Source organism: Emys orbicularis, chromosome 20, assembly GCF_028017835.1.
Source record: "Emys orbicularis isolate rEmyOrb1 chromosome 20, rEmyOrb1.hap1, whole genome shotgun sequence".
Taxonomy (NCBI): Eukaryota; Metazoa; Chordata; order Testudines; family Emydidae; genus Emys; species Emys orbicularis.
The window spans coordinates 22,178,101-22,200,906 of NC_088702.1; the positions used below are offsets into that span (position 1 = coordinate 22,178,101).

General features: G+C 48.4%; 1 protein-coding gene across 1 annotated transcript; it reads right to left on the bottom strand.

Annotated features, from left to right (window-relative positions):
* Nucleotides 1-8,817: 8,817 nt before the first annotated feature.
* LOC135892549 (phospholipase A2 inhibitor gamma subunit B-like) lies at nt 8,818-12,966 on the bottom strand. The gene is made up of 5 exons (XM_065420351.1): nt 12,918-12,966; nt 11,975-12,091; nt 11,464-11,616; nt 10,844-10,984; nt 8,818-9,032 (listed from the first exon to the last, which is right to left on the bottom strand). The coding sequence occupies exons 1-5, from the start codon at nt 12,964-12,966 to the stop codon at nt 8,818-8,820; spliced, it is 675 nt and encodes a 224-aa protein (XP_065276423.1).
* Nucleotides 12,967-22,806: the final 9,840 nt, after the last annotated feature.

Below are 22,806 nucleotides of genomic sequence, written 5' to 3' on the forward strand. Positions count from 1 at the left end.
CTTGGCCTTTCTAATTTTGTCCCTACCTACTTGTGTTATTTGTTTATATTCATCCTTTGTAATTTGACCTAATTTCCACTTTTTGTAGGACTCTTTTGATTTTTAGATCATTGAAAATCTCCTGGTAAAGCCAGGCTGGTCTCTTGCCATCCTTCCTATCTTTCCTACGCAGTGGTATACTTTGCTCTTGCGCCCTTAATAATGTCTCTTTGAAAAACTACCACTGGTCTTCAATTGCTTTTCCCCTTAGACTTGCTCCCCATGGGATCTTACCTACCAACTCCCTGAGTTTGCTACCGTCTGCCTTCTTGAAATCCATTGTCTTTATTTTGCTGTTTTCCCTCTTACCATTCCCTAGAATCATGAACTCGACCATTTCATGATCACTTTCACCCAGCTGCCTTCCACTTTCAAATTCTCAACCAGTTCCTCCCTCTTTGTCAAAATCAAATCTAGAACAGCTTCCCCTCAGTAGCTTTCTCCACCTTCTGAAATAAAAAATAGCCTCCAATACATTCAAAAAACTTGTTGGATAATCGGTGCCCTGCTGTGTTATTTTCCCAACAGATGTCTGGGTAGTTGAAGTCCCTCATCACCACCAAGAACCTAAGGTTGTTCGTATTTGCGGACTTTTCCTAATTTGCTAAAATCTGCTATCTGATGTAGCAAATTCCTACAGAGAGCAGTTTCACACAGCCTATGGTGTAAGAAACTGCTCTCTGTAGGAATTTGCTACCTGCAGCAGGGACAGGTCCTAATTTCCTTAAAAACTGCTGTCTGACATAGCTTATTCCTACAGAGAACAGGTTCTTACAGGAAGAGGTGTGTGAAACTGCTAACTGTAGGAATGTGTTCCCTGGAGTAGGGACAGGTCCTATTTTGCTAGAAACTATCTGATGTAGCTAATTGCTACAGATAGCAGTTTCTCACATTCTATGGTGTGTGAAACTGCTCCGTGTAGGAATTTGCTGCCTGTAGTAGGGAGAGGTAGTGAATTGTTACCATTAGCAGTTATTGATACATATGGTTGTTCTTATGTGCTGACTTGTCCTAATTTGCTAAAACTTGACAGTGCTGTGGGATGGAAGCTTAAAGTATTCAGCTTCCAAACGACCCTGCCTGGAATCATCGTAGTGAGACACGGGACACGTGGAGGATAATTTAAAATCTTAATTTCGTTAGGGTTCGCCTTCAATATACTTCTATGCTGGTGCGATCTCTGACCATTACAGTTCATCAACCGAGCAGACACACACAGGCAGCAATGCACTTGTCCTGTTGCCTTGACTGAGAAAGGTTTCTGATCAAATGGAGGGTAGATTCCAGCAAGCTCCTGGGGTAATATCTCATTGGAGATATGGTGTATGTTTCTCATACCCCATTTTCTGTTTCTTACCATCATGCCATCTTTATTTATTTTATTTTTTTGCAAGTCACATAATTGCAGTATAAGCAGCAGTCCTCCATGCTGTCTGGAAAAAATCAATACAACGTTGTCAAATGATGGTTACACTGGAACCAAAACTGTAAATAGAAATCTTGATTTATTCATTACTGTTGATTACTCCAAAAAAATTAACTTGTTTGCAAATACTTTTCCTTTTTGTGGGGGTCATAGTTTGGATTGGATCACTGCTTGCAACTTCTGCCAAAAAACACTCCTTTTCATCCAGCGGTGACTTCGTATGGTCCACGGTAGGTAGGTTGCAGCGACCCTCCCTTTCTTGTTTTCCTTTGCGCATTCAGTAACATGGCACTGTCCCCAACCTCCAATGTTATCATCCCATGTTTACGAGTCTTAGTTTTGGCATACTGTATCTGTTGCTTTCCTTGTGCTTTAGAAATATTAGTAAGAGCCATTTCAATGTCAGAAGCACGTCTAGATTCCATATTTATGATGTACCCTTTGTAGAATTGTTCATCGAGTTCCTAAAAATCTGTTGGCTTGGTAAACCAATGGAGACGTCGTGTTTGTAAAATGAACAATCACAGAATAACATATGCACCTGAAAGTTGATGGCTCTTAAAGAGACATAGTGTGTCATTTTCTGAGACATGGTCTGGGAATGTTGTTTCAAAGCCATACAGTAGTTGAAAGGGTGACATTTTGGTTGCCATGTTTGGTTTTGATCGCAAAGAAAATAAAATGTCACCAAGAAATTTGTCCCAATTACTCCCAGTATCATCAACCAACTTCCGCAATGCTCTGTAACATTATTTGTGGGGGGATTATTTGTGGGGGGAGGGGAAATGACTGTCTTTACTGAGAGAAATTGTAGGCAATCCAAAAGGCGTAAAGAGGCCATCCTAGTTTATTGGTACAATTATTTTTTCTTGAAATAAAAGACAAGTGAACTTGCACTGTACTAAAATTTTGAAGCAGTTTGTAGCTTCAGTCATAGTGCATTCTCCTTGCTATTAATACTGTACTTTTCCCAGCTGTAAAATTACTTTTTGATGGATTTGTTTGTGTTTTCAGCCAAACCATTGGTTTGTGGGTGGGCTGTTTAAGCTCCAGCTTTGGTGGAACTGGCCATACTGCACCCTAAAGGCTCAGGAACGAAGAGGCACATAAGAACAAAATATCATTTATTTATTAAAATGTCTTGACTTGACTTCAGGGTGCATAACTCATGTTTTTAGAATTCTTGTGGTTGTCAAGGTATCTTGGGATTGTAGATGTGTGTACATTGTGTTCTGAAGGCCAAAACTATGTACTATGAATTAGATCAGTCCCTCAGGATAGGTACATCAGCTGTTAGCCAAGATAGTCAGAGCTCCTTGCTCTGTGTGTCCCTAAATATGAGTCAACAGTGTGATGCTGTTGCCAAAAAAGCAAACATGATTCTGGGATGTATTAACAGGTGTGTTGTGAGCAAGACACGAGAAGTCATTCTTCCGCTCTACTCTGCTCTGGTTAGGCCTCAGCTGGAGTATTGTGTCCAGTTTTGGGCACCGCATTTCAAGAAAGATGTGGAGAAATTGGAAAGGGTCCAGAGAAGAGCAACAAGAATGATTAAAGGTCTTGAGAACATGACCTATGAAGGAAGGCTGAAAGAATTGGGTTTGTTTAGTTTGGAAAAGAGAAGACTGAGAGGGGACATGATAGCAGTTTTCAGGTATCTAAAAGGGTGTCATAAGGAGGAGGGAGAAAACTTGTTCACCTTAGCCTCTAAGGATAGAACAAGAAGCAATGGGCTTAAACTGCAGCAAGGGAGGTCTAGGTTGGACATTAGGAAAAAGTTCCTAACGGTCAGGGTGGTTAAACACTGGAATAAATTGCCTAGGGAGGTTGTGGAATCTCCATCTCTGGAGATATTTAAGAGTAGGTTAGATAAATGTCTATCAGGGATGGTCTAGACAGGATTTGGTCCTGCCATGCGGGCAGGGGACTGGACTCGATGACCTCTCGAGGTCCCTTCCAGTCCTTGAATCTATGAATCTATGAAAAGTTTTAAGACTAGGCCAGAAATTCAGCCAGGCTGGAAGTTAAATGATCCAACAGAATAAACGTCTGCTCTAAAAATAAGAAGAAAACAATAGAATTAAAAAGTCAGGGACTCCCAGCAGCAGATAAGACAATTTGGGAAACTGGGAGCTCACAGGAAGCAGAAGAACCGTGTCTGGCAAAAGCCACAAGGGCCAAAATCTGCTCCCAGCCTGGTGTAAATCAGGAGTAAGTTAGGTTAGGGTGGGGGAGGAGCACTGCAGAGTGGGGGTGCTCTAGGCAGGGTCTCTATGGTCAGAATGGGGGGGGTCACTGCAGTGGGGGGGACTCTAGTTGGAGTCCTTGTGGTTAAGGGAGGGGAAGGGCACTGCATAGGGTTGCCAGGCGTCCGGTTTTCGAGCAGAACGTCCAGTCGAAAAGGCAGCCCCGGTCAGCACCACTGACCGGGCCACTGAAAATCCGGTAAGTGGCGCAGCGGAGCTAAGGCAGGCTCCCTGCCAGCCCTGGCTCTGCATGGCTCCCGGAAGGAGCAGCATGTCCTCCCTCCGGCTCCTAGGCAAAGAGAAAGTCAAGGGGCTCCGCACGCTGCCCCCGGACCACGCCTCAAGCACCAGCTCCACAGCTCCCATTGGCCAGGAACCACAGGCAATGGGAGCTGTGGGGGCAGCACATGTGGATGGGGCAGTGCGCAGAGCCGTCTGGCTGTGCCTCCGCATAGGAACCGGAGGGGGGACATGCCGCTGCTTCCGGGAGCCACCTGAGGTAAGTGCTGCCTGGAACCTGCACCCCTCACCCCCTCCCGCACCCCAACCCCCTGCCCCAGCCCTGATCCCCCTCTGAAGCCCTCAGCCCCAGCCTGGAGCACCCTCCTGCACGCCAAATCCCTCATCCCCAGCCCAACCCCAGAGCCCGCACCCTCAGCCAGAACACTCACCCCCCTCGTCCCAACCCAGAGCCCTTTCCCGAACTCCAAACCCCTTAGCCCGTCTTGAGCCCCCTCCTGCACACCAAATCCCTCATCCCCAACCCCACACCAGAGCCCGCACCCCCAGCGGGAGCCCGCACCCCCCCCCCCGTACCCGAACCCCCTGTTCCAGCCCAGAGCCCCCTCCTGCACCCTGAACCCCTCATTTCTTGCTCCACCCCAGAACCCACACCCCCAGCCCAGAGCCTGTACCCCCTCCCACACCCTAAACTCCTGCCTCAGCCTAGGGGGCTCACTCTAGGGGTGGGGTCTCTATGGTTGGGGTGGTGGAGGGACACTGTAGTGTGTGGGGCACTCTAGGTGGGGTCTCTATGGTTTAGTGGCAGGGAGGGAAGTTTGGGGAGGGAAGCATACTGCAGAAGTTCCCCATAGTGCCCCACCCCTCTGAGTGCCCCATAGCACCTCGCCCCTATAGATCCAGGCTCCGCTCCTCCCCGTTGTGTTTGGGTCAGATCCTCAGCCCGGTCAAAGCTGCCTGGCTCCCTCTTTTTGAATGATACATTTTGTGGTACAGGATCGCCAGGGTAGTGTCTCTGGTGAAGATGCTGGTGAAGACGCTGTAAGCTAACAGGAGAGAGCTCTCCCATCGGCTTGAGAACTCTGTCACTGCAAGATGGATGTTGACAGGAGACGCTCTCCCTCCGACGTAGCTCTGGCTAAACAGGGTAGGTTAAGGTCGGCATCACTACGTCGCTCGGGGTGGATTTTTCGCAGCCGGAGTGAGGTAGTTATCCTGCAGTGGGCATGTAGTGTAGGCCAAGCCAGAGACAGAGCCGAACAGGGACAGAAGGAGCGTGGTTTACTGAAGCTGGCGGGAGAGCAATCAGGATGCAGGAGACACTTGTCCCCTGCAGGTTTCTGGCTGACGTACCGACCTAGGCTCAGGTGCCAGGATAAAATGGCCTTTGGGTGCTTTCATGCTGTTTCTGCTCAGAGAAGTGGTGAGCAATTCTCATTGTAACGGACAGCCTTTGCTTTAGGGCAATATTTATTTCCAGTCCCCCCCCCACACACACACACACACAAACACACACACACCGTGTCTCCTTTCTTTTGTTGTATTGAATTTTTCCATGGATTTAGCTCCTGCCTCTCAAAGAGGTGGATTAAACTACACCCACAGGAGAACCCCTCCTTACACTAAATATCATATTGCCTCTATATCAATCCATGGGATACCCACAGCTTGAATACGGCATGCAGATCTGGTTGCCCCATCTCAAAAAAGATATATTAATATTGGAAAAAGTGCAGAGAAGGGCACCAAAAATGATTAGGGGGATGGAACAGCTTCCATATGAGGAGAGATTACAAAGATTGAGACTCTTCATCTTGGAAGAGAGACAACTGGGGGGATACGATAGAGGTCTATAAAACCCTGAAAGGTGCAGCGAAAGTAAATAAGGAAGTGTTATTTACCCCTTCACATAACACAAGAACCAATCATCACCTGATGAAATTACTAGGCAGCAGGTTTGAAACAAACAAAAGGAAGTATTTCTTCACACAAAGCACAGTCAACCAGTGGAACTCATTGCCGGGGGATGTTGTGAAGGCCAGAAGGATAACTGGTTCAAAAAAGGAACTGGATAAGTTCCTGGAGGATAGGTCCATCAATGGCTATTAGCCAAGATGTTCAGGGATGCAACCCCAGGGTCTGGATGTCCCTCAGCCTTTGGCCACCAGAAGCTGGGACAGGACAACAGGGGATGGATCACTCAATAATTGCCCTGTTCTGTCCATTCCCTCCAGGGCACCTGGCATTGGCCACTGTCAGAAGACAGGATACTGGGCTAGATGAACCATTAGAGTTACTTCTGGTTTACTAAAGTAGAAGTGATTGGAGACCCAGGCCCAATGACTATCTATCTATCTATCTATCTATCTATCTATCTATCTATCTATCTATCTATCTATCTATCTATCTATCTATCTATCTATCTATCCCCATCCACCCCTATCTATCTATCTATCTATCTATCTATCTATCTATCTATCTATCTATCTATCTATCTATCTATCTATCCCCATACGCCTATCTATCTATCTATCTATCTATCTATCTATCTATCTATCTATCCCCATCCACCCCCTCTATCTATCTATCTATCTATCTATCTATCTATCTATCTATCTATCTATCTATCTATCTATCTATCTATCTATCTATCCCCATCCACCCATCTATCTATCTATCTATCTATCTATCTATCTATCTATCTATCTATCTATCTATCTATCTATCTATCTATCCCCATCCACCCATCTATCTATCTATCTATCTATCTATCTATCTATCTATCTATCTATCTATCTATCTATCTATCCCCAGATACCCCCTCTATCTATCTATCTATCTATCTATCTATCTATCTATCTATCTATCTATCTATCTATCTATCCCCATACACCCCTATCTATCTATCTATCTATCTATCTATCTATCTATCTATCTATCTATCTATCTCCATACACCCCCTCTATCTATCTATCTATCTATCTATCTATCTCCATACACCCCCTCTATCTATCTATCTATCTATCTATCTATCTATCTATCTATCTATCTATCTATCTATCCCCATCCACCCCCTCTATCTATCTATCTATCTATCTATCTATCTATCTATCTATCTATCCCCATCCACCCCCTCTATCTATCTATCTATCTATCTATCTATCTATCTATCTATCTATCTATCTATCTCCATACACCCCCTCTATCTATCTATCTATCTATCTATCTATCTATCTATCTATCTATCTATCTATCTATCTCCATACACCCCCTCTATCTATCTATCTATCTATCTATCTATCCTGATAGACCCCCCTCTATCTATCCCCATACACCCCCTCTATCGATTGACACCAGCAGGGATATGGCTATATTTTACATATCCTTCTGGGTAATCCCAGAGCAGAGCAAGTGAGTGGAAGACACTAGTCTAGTCCCAGCTCTGATGGGAAGCCAGGCCCAGCTGCTCCATGGGATGGTGCATGATGCCCCCTAGTGGTCACTGATGGAATAATCTGGGCCATGGGGGAGGGCTCTTTCCTACCTCCTCAATCAGAGATTGATGGGCTCAGAAACAGGCAGTGTGTCCCTTTTACACCCATCTCTCTAATGAGGCTGTAGATCATCTCATTGTCTGTCCGAATGGCCAATCATGTCTGAATCCTGGTGCTGGCGGTTTCCAATGACAGGGAGTGCTGCAGGTTAACGCCATCTCAACAGAAAAAACTTATCATTTATCCTCTTTAAATCTAAGGTTTTAAAGGGGCAGCTCCACAGGGTTAAGGGGTCATCCACATTATCCATGGCGGGTGGGTCTCTGTTGATCCTAGAGGGCTCTCTCGCTTTCCCCCCACCCTCTCGGTGGGAAGGTTTACTGTAGCACCGATGTAACCCAGATCCATACCAGTGTGTGTCTGTTACCCCCTCTAGTGGCTGGATCCTGTAAAGTGGTTTAGGGAGCTGTGATGCCACACACAGCTATAGATGCGTCTCCTTTAATTCCAATGTTAAACACTTGTGTGTTTCCAAGGTTCAGTCCTGGTGTCCGGTATCTTTCCAACAACTGCTCTGTCCATGAAGCAGAGCTGCCATGGCATCCCCAGGTGAGGGGGGGGGGGGACTGCTTTAACCCTTTAGGGTCTCCAGCCCTGGTTGGTGGGTCCTGCCACAAAAAAATATTTATGATTAAAAAAAATCAGGTTTTTCAGCTGAACATTTTTCAGTTTTATGACAAAAAATTTGGAATATTTTAAGAAATCCCCCCTCCCCCTCAGTAAACAAACCCCATTTTCCAACAGACTCTAGGGCCTGTAGGAGGTTGGGTGTGGCTTCTGATAGCCCCACGACCCCCGCTAGAATTATACATGGGGAAATCAGCCCAATCATTAGAAACACACACATGTAATCCCAGACACACACACACAGACTGACTATCTCATAGACAGACACATGATCCAAGACTCACGGTTACACAGACAATCCAGGACTCAGAATTATACACACCACACACACACACACACAGTCCAAGACATGATTACACACACATAAGATTTGCTATCACACAGAGATGCACACACACAGTCCAACACTCATGATCACACACAGACACACACAACATGAGACTCATGTTTGCATACACCCAGAGTCCAACATTCACAATGACACACAGACAGACACACAGTATCTGAGATTCATGATTACAGACAGACATCCATGACAATTTTCTCTTGTCTGTTTTATTCCATTAATCCCACTAAAGAGGAAGTGAATCTGAGCTGAGCGTGGGAGCCTTTAGCGGGGGTGCGTCCGTCTGCCACCTGCGGTGTGGTTATCCAGGGCCGCGTGGCTGTGCCGCGGGCGTGGGGATCAGGAGAGGACGTTCGCCAGCAGGACGGTAACGAGGGCTGGGAGGACGAGTCTGGCTGGTTCTGGAGCCATGCTGGCCGCACGGGAGGCTGGTCTGCATTCGGCCGTAGTGAGATCCGCACTGAACCCCGCAAAGGCCCCTTTGAACCGTTGTATATTGGTGCAGGCAGACTCGGTGGCGCAGCCTTTCATGGTGGTGTGCACGGTTGTCCCACCTGTGGGGGGGGGGGGCAAAACAGCAGGGTCAGTGTCTAGGGACCTCTGGCCTCTTACGGCTCTGACCCTATACAACACCCTCCCCCTCCTCCTCTGCACCATTCCCTGCTGCCCATCTAGACCCACTCCCAACAGTCTCCCCTCCTCTGCTCTGATATAGTCTCACTCTGTGGATCTCTGGGCAAGTCATGTAGGGCTCTGATCCCTAATGAACTTTGGAGCAGGCCTGTGTTAGTCCCACCATTCACCTGGCAATGGTGTAGCTCACCGATGGTGGCAGTAGTGGGATCCCTAAGAAGTTCTCAGTCAAGGCGTCTGTACAGAACCTGGCATGTTGGGACTCCCAATTTCAGCTGGGGAGGGGGGGCATGCAGCACCTTGCACAGCAGGGATCCCCATCTCAGCCAAGGGGGTCTGTGCAACATCCGGATCAAAAAGGTCCCGATCTCAGTTGGGGCATCTATTATACCATTCTACCATCAGTAAGAAAGAAATATCTCTGGGAGCGCCAGGTCAAACCAGCTGGGGGATTTCTGCAGCAGTCCCAGGGATGGTGTGTTTGTGCCATCACTTTTTCTGTATTACTTTTGATTTGTAGAACAGTCGGCTCTAGAGACACCACGGCAGTTTGGAGGCCTATTGTGCAGGGTGCTGTGCATAGGACAGTATCCCGTCTCCATCAGTGGCCAGCACTAGATTCTGCAGAGAAAGGGATCAAAACCGCCCAATATTTGGGATAATCTCCTCCTACTCTAGATCTCGTCCTGATTGCTAATAGCTAGAGATCATCTTAAGACCTGAAAGAGGAGGTTCAATATCCCTGCCAACATTTTTACGATCATTTATTATGATCACTCCGATAAGCATACAATCCCTTTTTGAATCTTGTTCAACTCTTGACCACGGAAATTTCTTGTGGTGGGGAGTTCCACGGACTAACGGTGTATTGACTGGAAAATGTGTTTCCTTTATCATAATGAACTTGTCCCTTTTCAATTTCATTGAACATTCGCTTATGTCCTATCCTGTGACAGCGGGCGTTCAGAAGTTCTCGATCTCCCCGCTCTAGTGCTCAGTCACATTTTTCAGCTGAAACTTTTTTTCAGTGAAAAATGCAGATTTGACCACTTGGAAACATTTTGCGAATTCAAAGTTACAGAATTGTTTCAGTCGGAAGAAACCCCATAAAAAAAACTCTGCGGAAAAAATAGAAACTTTTCACTCTTTTGGTTCAAAACAACTTTTCCTTCCAACATTTCTTTTTTTAAACTTTATCAACATTAACAACCCCTCAAAATCAAAACCAGATGTTTCATTTCACCCAAAATGAAACTTTTTCTGACTTTTCAGTTTGTTGAAAGTGCCCAAAAAATCATTAATTTTTGATTGGACCCGAAACAACTATTTTCTTCCATTTGTTTTGGTGTTGGCATAGAACTAAAGATCTATCTACCTAGCTGTCTCCCTTATTTGTTCAGCTCTCTGCTTCTCTATCACAATCATAATTTCATATGTTCTATCATGTCGCCTCTCTTATTCCCAAGGAAAAATAGCCCCAGTTGGTTCCCTTCTTTTCACAGGTTTTTCCAAACCTTCCTTGTCACCTTTCTCCAAACCCTCATGAATTCTAAAATAAAACCCCAACGGGTGCGTAGGGGAAACAGAGGTACAGTGAGGAGAAATCACGGGGATAGAATCCAGGTGTGCTGAGACTCTACCCAATTCTTCCCCACGGCAGGGGATTGCCTGTGTGCGTGGCTCCCTCCTGGATGGGGAAACCTGAACAGAGAAACAGCCAAATGGCAATTACCGGTTTTCACGGTGCCGCTGATATGGATGCACTGGGTCTGGGCTCCTGTGCAGTCGATGATCTCTTCGCTGCAGTGATGGGTAAACACAGAGTAGCAGGCTGGGCAGTGCAGGCCGTTCATGGTGGTGTTAGCTGGGGGCACTGGGAAGAAGCGGAGCAAACGCAGTCAGCTCGGGGGACGAGCCCCAGGCGGCGTCGGGGCAGGGAGAGCAGCTGGGGGCTGAACAGCTCAGCCCTGGGTGCCCCCTGCAGGGGGAGCTGTAGCTCTGGGGACGCCAGGGTCAGCAGGGGTAGGGGAGAGGTTTGCAGTAGGGAGCCCTGGACCCCGTCCTGGGTGAGGCCAGCCGGGTTCACACCTGGCAGGAGCCTAAAGCCCCGCCCACTAAACTCCACCCAGCCAGGGGCTTAGTGTTATTTCATGGGGCGCCCCCTGCAGGGCGGGAGGACTATTCCAAGGGGCTCAATGTTATTCAATGGGGCACACCAATGGAGTCTTTCATAATCCTTTTTCTATCCTCCCACAGAGACACCCGCAGGGGTCAGGAGGAGGAGAAGGGGATGTGAGGAGGGGGAAGAGCTGGAGGGAGAAGGAGCAGGGAGACAGAGACGGAGCTGGATACCGGTAATGGAGGCTGTTTTACAGGCCCGACCCGCACAGCAGGCGATATTCGTGCTCACGGATATCCCGTTCCCAAAAGTAATGAAAAGAGGACTGAGGCCGCATTGGCTGGAGGTCACGCAGGCTTTCATAAAAGTAGGACTCTTAATCTCGCCTGCATGGGAGGAAGAGGAGATGAAGTTATATTTGTGGGTGTTGCTGTCTCTGCCTCCTCATCCCAACTCTTTGCATGGCTGATCATGCTAAAGATGGGGAAAGTGAGGCATGACATATGGGAGGAATGACTCATCCAAGGTCACTATAGAACCAGGAGTGCTGATACCCACTGCTGCTTCCACCCCCTCAACCTCTCTCCCCTTCCAGATCGGGAGATAGAACATAGGAGTCCTGGCTCCCAGCCCCCTGCTCTAACCCACTAGACCTGCCACCTCCGGGTCCTGGGAAGGGAATGAAGGAGGCCTGACTCCAAATCAGACAGTATTCGGGGCTGGTTCAGGGTCTCCGGCACCCACCTAGTACGGTTTCTGTTTTAATGATCCCACAGGAATCCATTTGCTCACTGCAGACTTGCACACTGCCCGTACAGCTGTCACGTGCACTGATGCAAACCTCGCACAAAACACAGGTCCCTGTGGAAGGAAAGGCAACACGATTCATCAGTTCACAGCCCTCACTCCACTCTCTCCATTCCCATTGACTCCAGTGGAGCTACGGCACATTGACCCCAGCTGGGATCTGGCCCCATTGACTCCAGTGGAGCTATGGCCCATTTACCCCAGCTGGGATCTTCCCCATTGACTCCAATGGAGCTACGGCCCATTGACCCCAGCTGGGATCTTCCCCATTGACTCCAATGGAGCTACAGCCCATTGACCCCAGCTGGGGGTCTGGCCCCTTTGACTCCAGTGGAGCTACGTCTGATTGACCTCAGCTGGGATCTTCCCCATTGACTCCAATGGAGCTACGGCCCATTGACCCCAGCTGGGATCTGGCCCCATTGACTCCAATGGAGCTACGGCCCATTGACCCCAGCTGGGATCTGGCCCCATTGACTCCAATGGAGCTACGTCCGATTGACTCCAGCTGGGATCTGGCCCCATTGACTCCAGTGGAGCTACGGCCCATTGACCCCAGCTGGGATCCAGCCCTGAATTTCTTGTTTTTGTGCCAGTGTCTGTTATAAAACCGAGTGAGGTAGCTGAGAAAGGGGGAGAGATCTTTCCCTCTCCTAGAGCTCGGTGGGAGCTGGAGGTCCCCCTCTCCGCAGAGAAGATCGGTGGGGAGAATTTCCCCAACGTGGGACAGGTGGTGAGCAGCCCCTCAGCCCAGGGGCAAGATCTCAGCGCCGGGGCATATTTCCCCCCGGGACAGAGAGCTCCCCCCCTCCAGAGCAACTATTCCAGGGTGGATCTTTTTCTGTCAGCGCCGGGCTGACCCCCGAGACCCTGTTCTCACCTGTCTCCAGCAGGGCCGAGAGGAGGCAGAAGAGGAGAGGTGTCTTCATGGTGCCAGGGACGGAGCCGGACTGTGGTGTGAGGCAGGGGTCTCTGACACAGCAAATGTTCTGGCCACAGGTTGGCAGTTCTCAGAAGAGGCGAGAGCGATGTTGCAATTTGTGTCACCCAGCCCAAAATTGGAAGCGGGGAGGATTTTAGCTGAAGGCCTTGGACTGTCAACAGGGAGGCCCCTCGGCAGCGGGCTAGGGGGACAGGCGCTGGGTTTGCTGCAGTCGCTTTCTCGGCTGGGAGGTGGTGCCGGTGGAGCAGGACGATGGAAGACCCTGGCATTGGGGAGAGTGTGGGGGCACGCAGAGCTTAGGGGTGCCAGGTTTGCCCAGGCTGGCCCCATCTCTGGGGTCGCTGTCCCCAGGAAATCTGCAAGGGCGCTCTGTGCACGCGGCCAGGTGGCCGGTGTCATAGGCTCAGGATCATCTTGGGTGTTCTGGGTTTTTGTATCTCAGAGTTGGGAACCCTAGAGCCCCTGGCATTGGGGGGAGGGAGAATGGGGGGGCACACAGCCTCTGGCATTGGGGGGAAGAGGAATAAGAGGGCACAGAGCCCCTGGCATGGGGAGATGGGAGCACACAGAGACCCTGGCATATGGGGGAGGAGGAATGGGGGGGCACAGAGCCTCTGGCATTGGGGGAGAGAGACTGGGGGGTCACAGTGCCCCTGGCATTGGGGGGAGGAGGAATGGGGGGCACAGAGCTCCTGGCATGGGGGAGGGAGGGCACACAGAGCCCCTGGCATTGGGGGGAGGGAGAATGGGGGGGGGGCACAGAGCCCCTGGCATTGCGGAAGGGGACTGGAGGCACGACAGAACCCCTGGCATAGGAGGAAAGGGGGCCCTGCTGTATTAATTTAGACGGACTAAGGAGGCCGGAGGGGTTGGCCTAACCCTGTCACTGTCCAGCATTAACCAGTGTGAAGCAGGGTGGGGGTCTGGCATATGAGATCCCAGCAGACGGTGAGGGTGTGACGCTTAGTCCAGTGGCCGGTCTCTCTCCCCAGGGTCCCTTCGGTTCGGGACCCCGAGAGGGATTGGTGGGCAGAACAGCCTCCCCTGCCCCCCCCCCTGCTTCGCCCATCGATTAGCCCTCGTTTCCGACATGCTGGGTGCGGGGTGTTGACTCACGGGCCCTTGAGATACATCAGGTGGCCATTTTCTTTGGGCTCGTGCCTCTCCCCCTCGCCGTTTGTCCCTCGTCCCTCCATGTCGGCTGCTCTAGGGGATTGGGACAGTCATGATCTCGCACTTGGCTGGTTATCAGCACTGCACACAGACCCCTGGCTTGGAGGGCAGGGTGCGGTCCCTGGGCACAGGGGGAGGGGTAAATTGGGCGCACAAAGTCCCTGGCATCGGGGGATGGGGGGTTCCAGGGAGTCCTTGAAACACTGGTAGCTGGGAGGAGGGCAGGGTTGGCCGGGAGTCTCCCAAAACAGGGCTCGATCTCCCAGCCAGTCCGGGAGATTTTAGGGACTGTCAGTCTGGCGGTGCAGTGGGGCTAAGGCAGGTTCCCTGCCTGCCCTGGCCCTGTGTGGCTCCCGGAAGCTGCTGGCACATCGCTGTGGCCCCTAGGAGGGGGGACAGGTGGGTCCACACATTGCCCCCGCCCCAAAAGCTGACTTCAGAGCTCCCATTGGCCACACCCCGCACCCCTTCCCACACCCCAACCCCCTGTCCCAGCCCTGAGCCCTCTCCTGGAGCCTGCACCCTGCACCTTCTCCTGCACCCCAACCCCCTGCCCCAGCCCTGAGCCCCCTCCTGGAGCCTGCACCCCATTCCGCACGCCAACCCCCTGCCCCAGTCCTGAGCCCCCTCCTGGAGCCTGCACCCTGCACCTTCTCCTGCACCCCAACCCCCTGCCCCAGCCCTGAGCCCCCTCCTGGAGCCTGCACCCCATCCCGCACGCCAACCCCCTGCCCCAGCCCTGAGCCCCCTCCTGGAGCCTGCACCCCATTCCGCACGCCAACCCCCTGCCCCAGTCCTGAGCCGCCTCCTGGAGCCTGCACACTCTCCCGCACCCCAACCCCCTCCCCCAGCCCTGAGCCCCCACCTGGAGCCTGCACCCTGCACCCCATCCCGCACCCCAACCCCCTCCCACAGCCCTGAGCCCCCTCCTGGAGCCTGCACCCCATCCCGCACGCCAACCCCCTGCCCCAGTCCTGAGCCGCCTCCTGGAGCCTGCACCCCATCCCGCACGCCAACCCCCTGCCCCAGCCCTGAGCCCCCTCCTGGAGCCTGCACCCCATCCCGCACCCCAACCCCCTCCCCCAGCCCTGAGCCCCCTCCTGGAAACTGCACCCTGCACCCCCTCCTGCACCCCAACCCCTCCCCCAGCTCTGAGCCCCCTCCCACACCCAAACTCCCTCCCAGAGCTTTCACCCCACACCCCCTCCCACACCCCAACCCCCTGCCCCAGTCCTGAGCCCCCTCCTGGAGCCTGCACCCTGCACCCCCTCCTGCACCCCAACCCCTCCCCTGAGCCCCCTCCCACACCCAAACTCCCTCCCAGAGCTTTCACCCCACACCCCCTCCTGGAGCCTGCACCCCATTCCGCACGCCAACCCCCTGCCCCAGTTCTGAGCCCCCTCCTGGAGCCTGCACCCCGTCGCACACCCCAACCCCTCCCCCAGCCCTGAGCCCCCTCCTGGAGCCTACACCCCGTCCCACACCCCAACCCTGAGCCCCCTCCCACACCCAAACTCCCTCCCAGTGGATGGCAGTTTGGTTTCAAAGGGGCAGTCCCAGGGGGGCAGGATTGGGGGTCATCCACATAGACCCAGCTGGCCCCCCAGGGGCTGCTCACTCCACATGCCCACCCTCAGTGGCTGGTTTGCGTGGTGCCCATGTACCCCGGGTGCAGGCCACAGGGGGGCGCTGGCCCCTCGAGGGGCTGGTTCCTGCGGACAGGTTTAGGGGGGCGCTGTCCCCCCACCACTGGGCCCTGCCCCTTTGGCTTCAGCCCTAGGTGTGCTGAGTCCGCCTCTGGACAGGCCAGGGTTCAGTCCTAGGCCCTGGTGGCGTCGTTCCCAGAGCTGCCTTCGGTCACCGACCTGCAGGGCAAACAGCCCTGGGGGGAGCGGGACCCACGTTAACCCTTCAGGGCTCTCGCCCTGGCTAGCAGCTGCTCTGCACCAGGCGATTGTGAGTCTGCTGCTGTCGCTGCGGCGTCTGCCCTGGTAGCTCCGTAGCAGGCCAGCTCCAACACCCCTGGAAATCAAGGCATGACTGCAATGGGGTTTGGCGCAGGACTGTGGGTCCATTGGCTGCAGGTTCAAGTCCACACTGGGGCGCACAGCAGGAGCTGGGACGCACAGCCAGAGGCCTGGCAGAGCTGGGTTTAAATTATTTTTATTGTTTCAACTGATAATCGCAATGTTTATTTTTAAGCCTGTTTCCCTATTTTTAGCAATTGAAATTTCTGTCGTTGTGCAAAATGATGGGTGTGGAGCAGTTTTTCATTTGAATTTCCACCGTTGTGCAAATGTGCGGGCTTTTTAGGCATTTTCTTTTTTCAATTTTTAGACATTGAAATGTCCACAGCTCTGTAAAATTAAGGGGGGGTTAAGCATTTTTTAATTTGAATTCCCACCGTTGTGCAAAGTTATTCTTTTAAGCATTTCCCCCCCAATTTTTATCCATTTAAACTCCCACGGTTGTGCACATTTTTTAAGCATTTCCCCCCCATTTAAATCTCCACAGCTGTGTAAAATTATGGGTTTTCAGCATTTTCTTTTTTAATTTTTGTCCATGTAAATGTTCATGCTTGTGGGGAACGATAGGGTTTTTTAAACATTTTTGTTTTTCATTTTTAATCCTTTTACATGTCCACAGCTGTGGGAAAACCAGGGCGGTGTCCCACAATGATTATGTAATGACAGCAGACCCTGAGAGTCAGAAAGTTAGAGCTTTATTCGAATCTTTAATTGTCAACATCACATGTCAAAATATACAAAGTCAATAGCCTTAAATCAAACTGTGCTACCATCTCAAGCAGCACGTCTCTGACTTTGCTGAGATGTAAATGTCTACTATTATCGATGGAAATATTTTTTCCATCGGGGGAGGGGTATGTGGTGAAATCAACATTTACTGATACAAATCAAATCTTTCCAAGCCAACATATATAGGAAACGGTGGTGATCTGTAGCCCCTTAGAGTGGCTCTATCATATAACAGGTCTACATGTCTGGTGTTGTAAGCACAGTTCTCAAAGCTGACATTTTAGCTGGAATCATCGCCAGGGGCATGATTTTACAGCCTGAAATCATAGGTTCAAGTCCCCCATACTGCTGCACCCACCTGGAGAAGGTGTCTATGTAAAGAGATGGCCCAGTATTTTGATAAAACACCTACCGCTCAACCTCTGCCACAAGGGAGCGTTAAAATGAAAGTAATCCAGCAATAACTAGCTGTATTGTATTATTTGAGCTAGTGAATTAAGCAACAGACTGAGCTTCAGCCCACCTCACTGCCATTCCTGCCTCTGGCACTGGCCTGCTGGCTGACCTTGGATGAGTCCCATCACACCGTTCTGTGCCTCAGTTTCCCTATCTATAAAACGGTGATAATGATACTTCTCTCCCTTTCTCAAGTGCTTCGGGATCTAGTCACGAACACTGCGACACAAGAGCTTGGTGTTAGCACCATTTAGCCTAGCAGACAAGGTTCAAAATTTGTAAATGTTTCTCATGAAATAGTTGCGCAAGTCTCAAGAAGGGACACATTTTTTGGTTTCTTTGACATTTTGCATGAGCGCTTTAATTGAAAATTCGGGGTTAAAAATTGTGGGGTTAAAAATTCCTTTTTTTCTTGTTTCCCCCAGTTTGTGGCTGAAAAAAAGAGGAGGGAGATGGGACAGAAATGGAGGAGTGGGACGTCATTTTTTCCTAAACAATTTTAATTACAAAAATGGAATTATTTCAAAAAAATGTACTAAACAGTTTTCCCCCTTGCTTCCTGCAATTATCAATGGGATGACTTGTGATGGTGAAGTTAAGTACATAAGTTCAGTATTTGCTGGTTTGGAATCAAGGTCTCTAAACCTGGTTGAAAACAAGTAACTACTATTTTTGGTGAGAATTTTCAAGAGAATTTCATAAAGGGAAGGGTTTTGTTTGTTCTGTTTCTTCAGTAGTTTTCACCACAAGTGTGAAACAAAGAGTTTCCCACTTTCAAAAATGCTGAAAACTGACATTTTTCCGTGTCTCTCCCCCATCCCCCACATTCTTCTTCTGAGAAGAAGGGAGGGGGAATGGAGGAGAAAGAAGGAAACATCCCTCCAAGAATTGAGTTTTTCATTTTAAAAAAAAAATGGAAAACTGAAGGGGGGAAAAAAGCAAAATTTTCATCCAATTTTTTTTGTCAACATTTTTTGATAGAACTGGCTCCGATTTTTTCTAACTGGCTTTATTTCGCCAGCAGCTGGTTACAGATGGCCTGAGGATATTTCCCAGGGCCGAAATTCCCACTTGCGCCTCCCAGATTCATATATTTCATCTGCTTCCCCACTTCTCTCCATCTGGCTCTGGGGTACATTCCTCCCCCCCACATCTGCTCTGGTTGCTTCGAGGGACCGTGTGGGGATGATCAAGGCCTCGTCCCTGAGAAATGCCTTGAATTCTGCAGGGATGCAGATGTTCACAGCCACAAAATCTCCCTTGCAGACCTTGGCTAACAAGTTTCCAAAGTGGCCTGTAATTTGGGTGGACCTGCTGTAGGGGGCGCTGCCGGGGGCAGTAGGGACAGGACTTGGCTGTGATGACTATAAAGGAAGGATCTTTACTGTGGCTGCTGGACCCGGACTGACCCTGTGGTCCCCCTGGGGATTGTAGCTCCTGGCCTGTGCTGCCTAATTGCACCACTAGGGGTCGCACTAAGACTAGTCGGCTTCTTGATGTTCATTGAAGGCTCTGAAGTTTTACATTGGTTTGGTTTTGAGTGCAGTTATGTAACCAAAAAAAATCTACATTTGTCAGTTGCACTTTCACGACAAACAGATTACACGACAGTACTTGTATGAAGTGAACTGTAAAATCATTTTTTAAAATCATTTTTACAGTGCTAATATTTGTAATAAAAATAATATACACTTTGATTTCAGTTACAACATAGAATACTATATGAAAATGTAGAAAAACATCCAAAATATTTAATAAATTTCAATTGGTATTCTATTGTTTAAAAGTGCGATTAAAACTGTGATTAATCGTGATAAAATCTTTTAATCGTGATTACTTTTTTTGAGTTAATTGCGTAAGTTAACTGCGATTAATCGACAGTCCTATCTAATCTATCTATCTATCTGTCTGTCTATCTATCTATCTATCTCCATACGACCCCTCTATCTATCTAATCTAATCTATCTATCTATCCCCATACACACTCTATCATCTGTCACCCTCTCTCTCAGACAATATAATATGGAGATATACCTATCTCATAGAACTGGAAGGGACCTTGAAAGGTCATCGAGTCCAGTCCCCTGCTTTCACTAGCAGGACCCAAGTACTGTCCCTGTCCATTTTTTTTTTTTTTTTTTGGCCCCAGATCCCTAAGTGGCCCCCTCAAAGATTAAACTCACAACCCTGGGTTTTGAAGGCCAATGCTCAAACCACTGAGCTATCCCTCCCCTAATATGTGGTCATATTATATGTTATATTAATTTGTACTATACATTATATTATAGACAAGATTACGTTGAATTTTGCTTGTTCTTGCTCACTGATGTCAAGGCACATATCCCAGAATAACCTGCCACAGTTTATATCAGTTTTGGCTCTAGCGAATGTAAAATGTGCCAAAGCACAGGGGCAGGAAGATACTGTAGCAGGGCTGTGAGGCCGGGTGTTCATGGCGCCTCCGTACTTGGAAGGTAGCATCCAAACGCGACATGGAAAAGGGAGGTACCAAAGGTAGCGCTTGCAGGAACTCGTGCGTTGAACTTAAACTTCAAGAGATTTACAGGGGCTTTTAGCTTGTAAACAACCATAATATAAACTGAAGTGGGTCTGAGGGTGAATCTTGGAAAAACACCTACCAAGTAAGGTGAACATTCCCTGAAAAAGTTTCCTGAAAGGGTTAGTGATATATTGAGTCTTTCTGTTCTGGGTTGTATTGCCTTGTCTTAGGGCTGGTCCACACTAACCCCCTACTTCAAACTAAGATACGCAACTTCAGCTACGTGAATAACGTAGCTGAAGTCGAAGTATCTTAGTTTGAACTTACCGCGGGTCCACACGCGGCAGGCAGGCTCCCCCGTCGACTCCGCGTACTCCTCTCGCAGAGCAGGAGTACCGGCGTCGACGGTGAGCACTTCCGGGATCGATCCAGGATCGATTTATCACGTCTAGACAAGACGCGATAAATCGATCCCAGAAGATCAATTGCTTACCACTGGACCCGGAGGTAAGTATAGACGTACCCTTAGGCAATCAACTCAGTTAAGCTTGGTTATTTGGTCTCCTGAACATTTTTAATACCCAGCTACAAGTGTAGCTGAGACATTGGCTACACATTTTAATGAGGCGTTGCAGAATTCAAGGTTTTTTTTTTTTATAATGTTGATTTTTACTTTTAAGAATTATTTTCAGTTTTTATGGATTGAAATGCTCAGAGTTGAGGGAAATAATGGGAGATCAGACAATCGTTTAATGCCAATAGATGCTGAGATTTAAAAAAGTTAAAACTTCATAACTGTTAAAACACAAACTGGCGACATCATGTGTCAAAATACAAAAAGGAAATAGCCTTAAATCAATAACTTGTACCTGTTTGTACTATTTGTTCGCTGGTCCATTTGTAAAAAATCTAATTTAAAAATCTAAACCAAGCAGCAGTTTTGTATTCCACCTATTTTTACATTTTAATATGCCCGGTGGAAATATTATTTGTAGGTTTATGTGTGTACAGTGAAATCGATTTTCATCAACACTGCCACAAATCGAATCCTCCCAAGCCTAATTTTAATTAATAATTGGCAAGCCGGATAGGAGACTATTAGCCAGTATTAGCCACACCAGCTGGAACTGAGTAGCAACCCGGTCATTTGGATTTGGGCTAGTAATCTCTGGGAAGAAACTTCCAGGCATCGAAAGAAGGAAAGATAAACTTACAAATAACAGATGGTCAACTACATTTCAACCTACCATTTACAGACAATTAAGAATGCAATCAACTATAAACAGAGGTCTAACTGTTCCTTAAATGTGTTTTATGGAGCTCAGTGAGGTTATGCATATAATTGCAGTTTTCAATCGTTTGCATTGGAATGTGGATGAACTGGGTTATTGTGGAAAAGGAAATGTGTAATTGGTTTACACTTCTTCGTTAATTAATATTGTAGCATCTTATCAGGAACCTGCACAAAACTCAATATAAGGGCAAGAGATTATTCCACAGTCTGGTTCTTCTGAGCTATGTGACTCCAAATTTCACATGGATTGATTGGTTCCATTTCAGGATTATGTGGATCTTGAATGTCCATTTGTGACAGGGCTGGTATGGAAAATATCAAAAGACACGCTAACTATTTTGAACATTGATGACATTGAGGCGCTGGCTACTGAGGAAGAGGACGGTGTATAATATGCATGACATTGCTAAGCTGTTTAATCAAACCCAGGTAAAAAACAACAAATTAATTGTAATAAATAAGGTGAAGGGAAGGAAAAATTGTGTCATTAGAGAAATTATTTGAGGTGCTTATGGGACTTATATGCTAATTACCGTAGCCAGCCCATGGGGGATAATGAAAAAGGAAATTTGCCTGATCTTATTAAAGGTGAGCAATTAGCCAAGTGGTCTTGTTTCAGTGCAGGGGTGGGCAAACCTTTTGGCCCAAGGGCCACATCGGCGTTGCGAAACTGTACAGAGGACCGGGTAGGGAAGGCTGTGCCCCCCCAAACAGCCTGGCCCCAGCCCCCTCCCACTTCCTGCCCCCTGACTGCCTCATGGCGGGCCATGAATGCTCACGAAATTAACAATTCAGAGATATTTAAATAAACTCTATTTAATAAAGAGACATTTTAGTGGAAATAAACACAAAACCTTACTTATTATTATAAATATACCATCATAACAACATATTACAATAATTAAACCAAACGTAACCCCTTTCCACACCCTCTTTGATTAATGTGAACAACACAGCTGGTCACCCTCTTTTTACAATGGCATCAAAGTCGGGTGCATTCTTGGAAATCCGCAATACCAGCTGAGAAGCTGATCGGTTAACTGGGATCTGTAGCGAGATTTGTTGTAATTCATCAGGGAAAATGTTTGTTTGCACACATAGGTGGAGCCAAACAAAACAAGGATTTTCTGTGCCACCTTGCGGATATTTGGGAACTTTGTTTCACTCAAGGAGGCATAAAACTCATCCAGTTTTTCTGAATTGTACTTTTCCTTCAAGGTGGAATCGCACTGGAGATCAATGAGCTTCAGCTGTAATTCTTGTGGGGCTTTCTTGTAGTCAAATGACAGTGGGCAAGACACCAGCTCCAGTGTCTTCTCTATCTTCTCAAAGTCAGAGAATCGACGAGAAAATTCTCTGTGCAAGTCACTCAAAATTTTGATGTGCTTTTCTTTCCGCTCTGGTGACACTTCCAAGTCTTTCAGTGTTGGAAAGTGAGCGAACACTTTGTCCTTAATTTGTTTTGAAAACAAGACTAGCTTGGCTTTGAAAGCTGTCACACTAGAATACAATTTGTGTAAAAACACATTCTTTCCTTGCATGTTTCCATTAAGTTCATTTAAATGTGCCAAGATAGCCACACCAAAAGTGAGGTCTCACACCCGGTTTGAATTCTTTAATTCAGGGAAATCATTTTCTTTCCCCTGC

Coding starts and splice junctions, on each gene's coding strand:
- LOC135892549 (XM_065420351.1), bottom strand. CDS start 12,966: ATGAAGACACCTCTCCTCTTCTGCCTCCTCTCGGCCCTGCTGGAGACA. Junction 12,092..12,917: donor CTCGGCCCTGCTGGAGACAG/GTGAGAACAGGG, acceptor TTCCTTCCACAG/GGACCTGTGTTTTGTGCGAG. Junction 9,033..10,843: donor CAGCGGCACCGTGAAAACCG/GTAATTGCCATT, acceptor CCCCCCCCACAG/GTGGGACAACCGTGCACACC.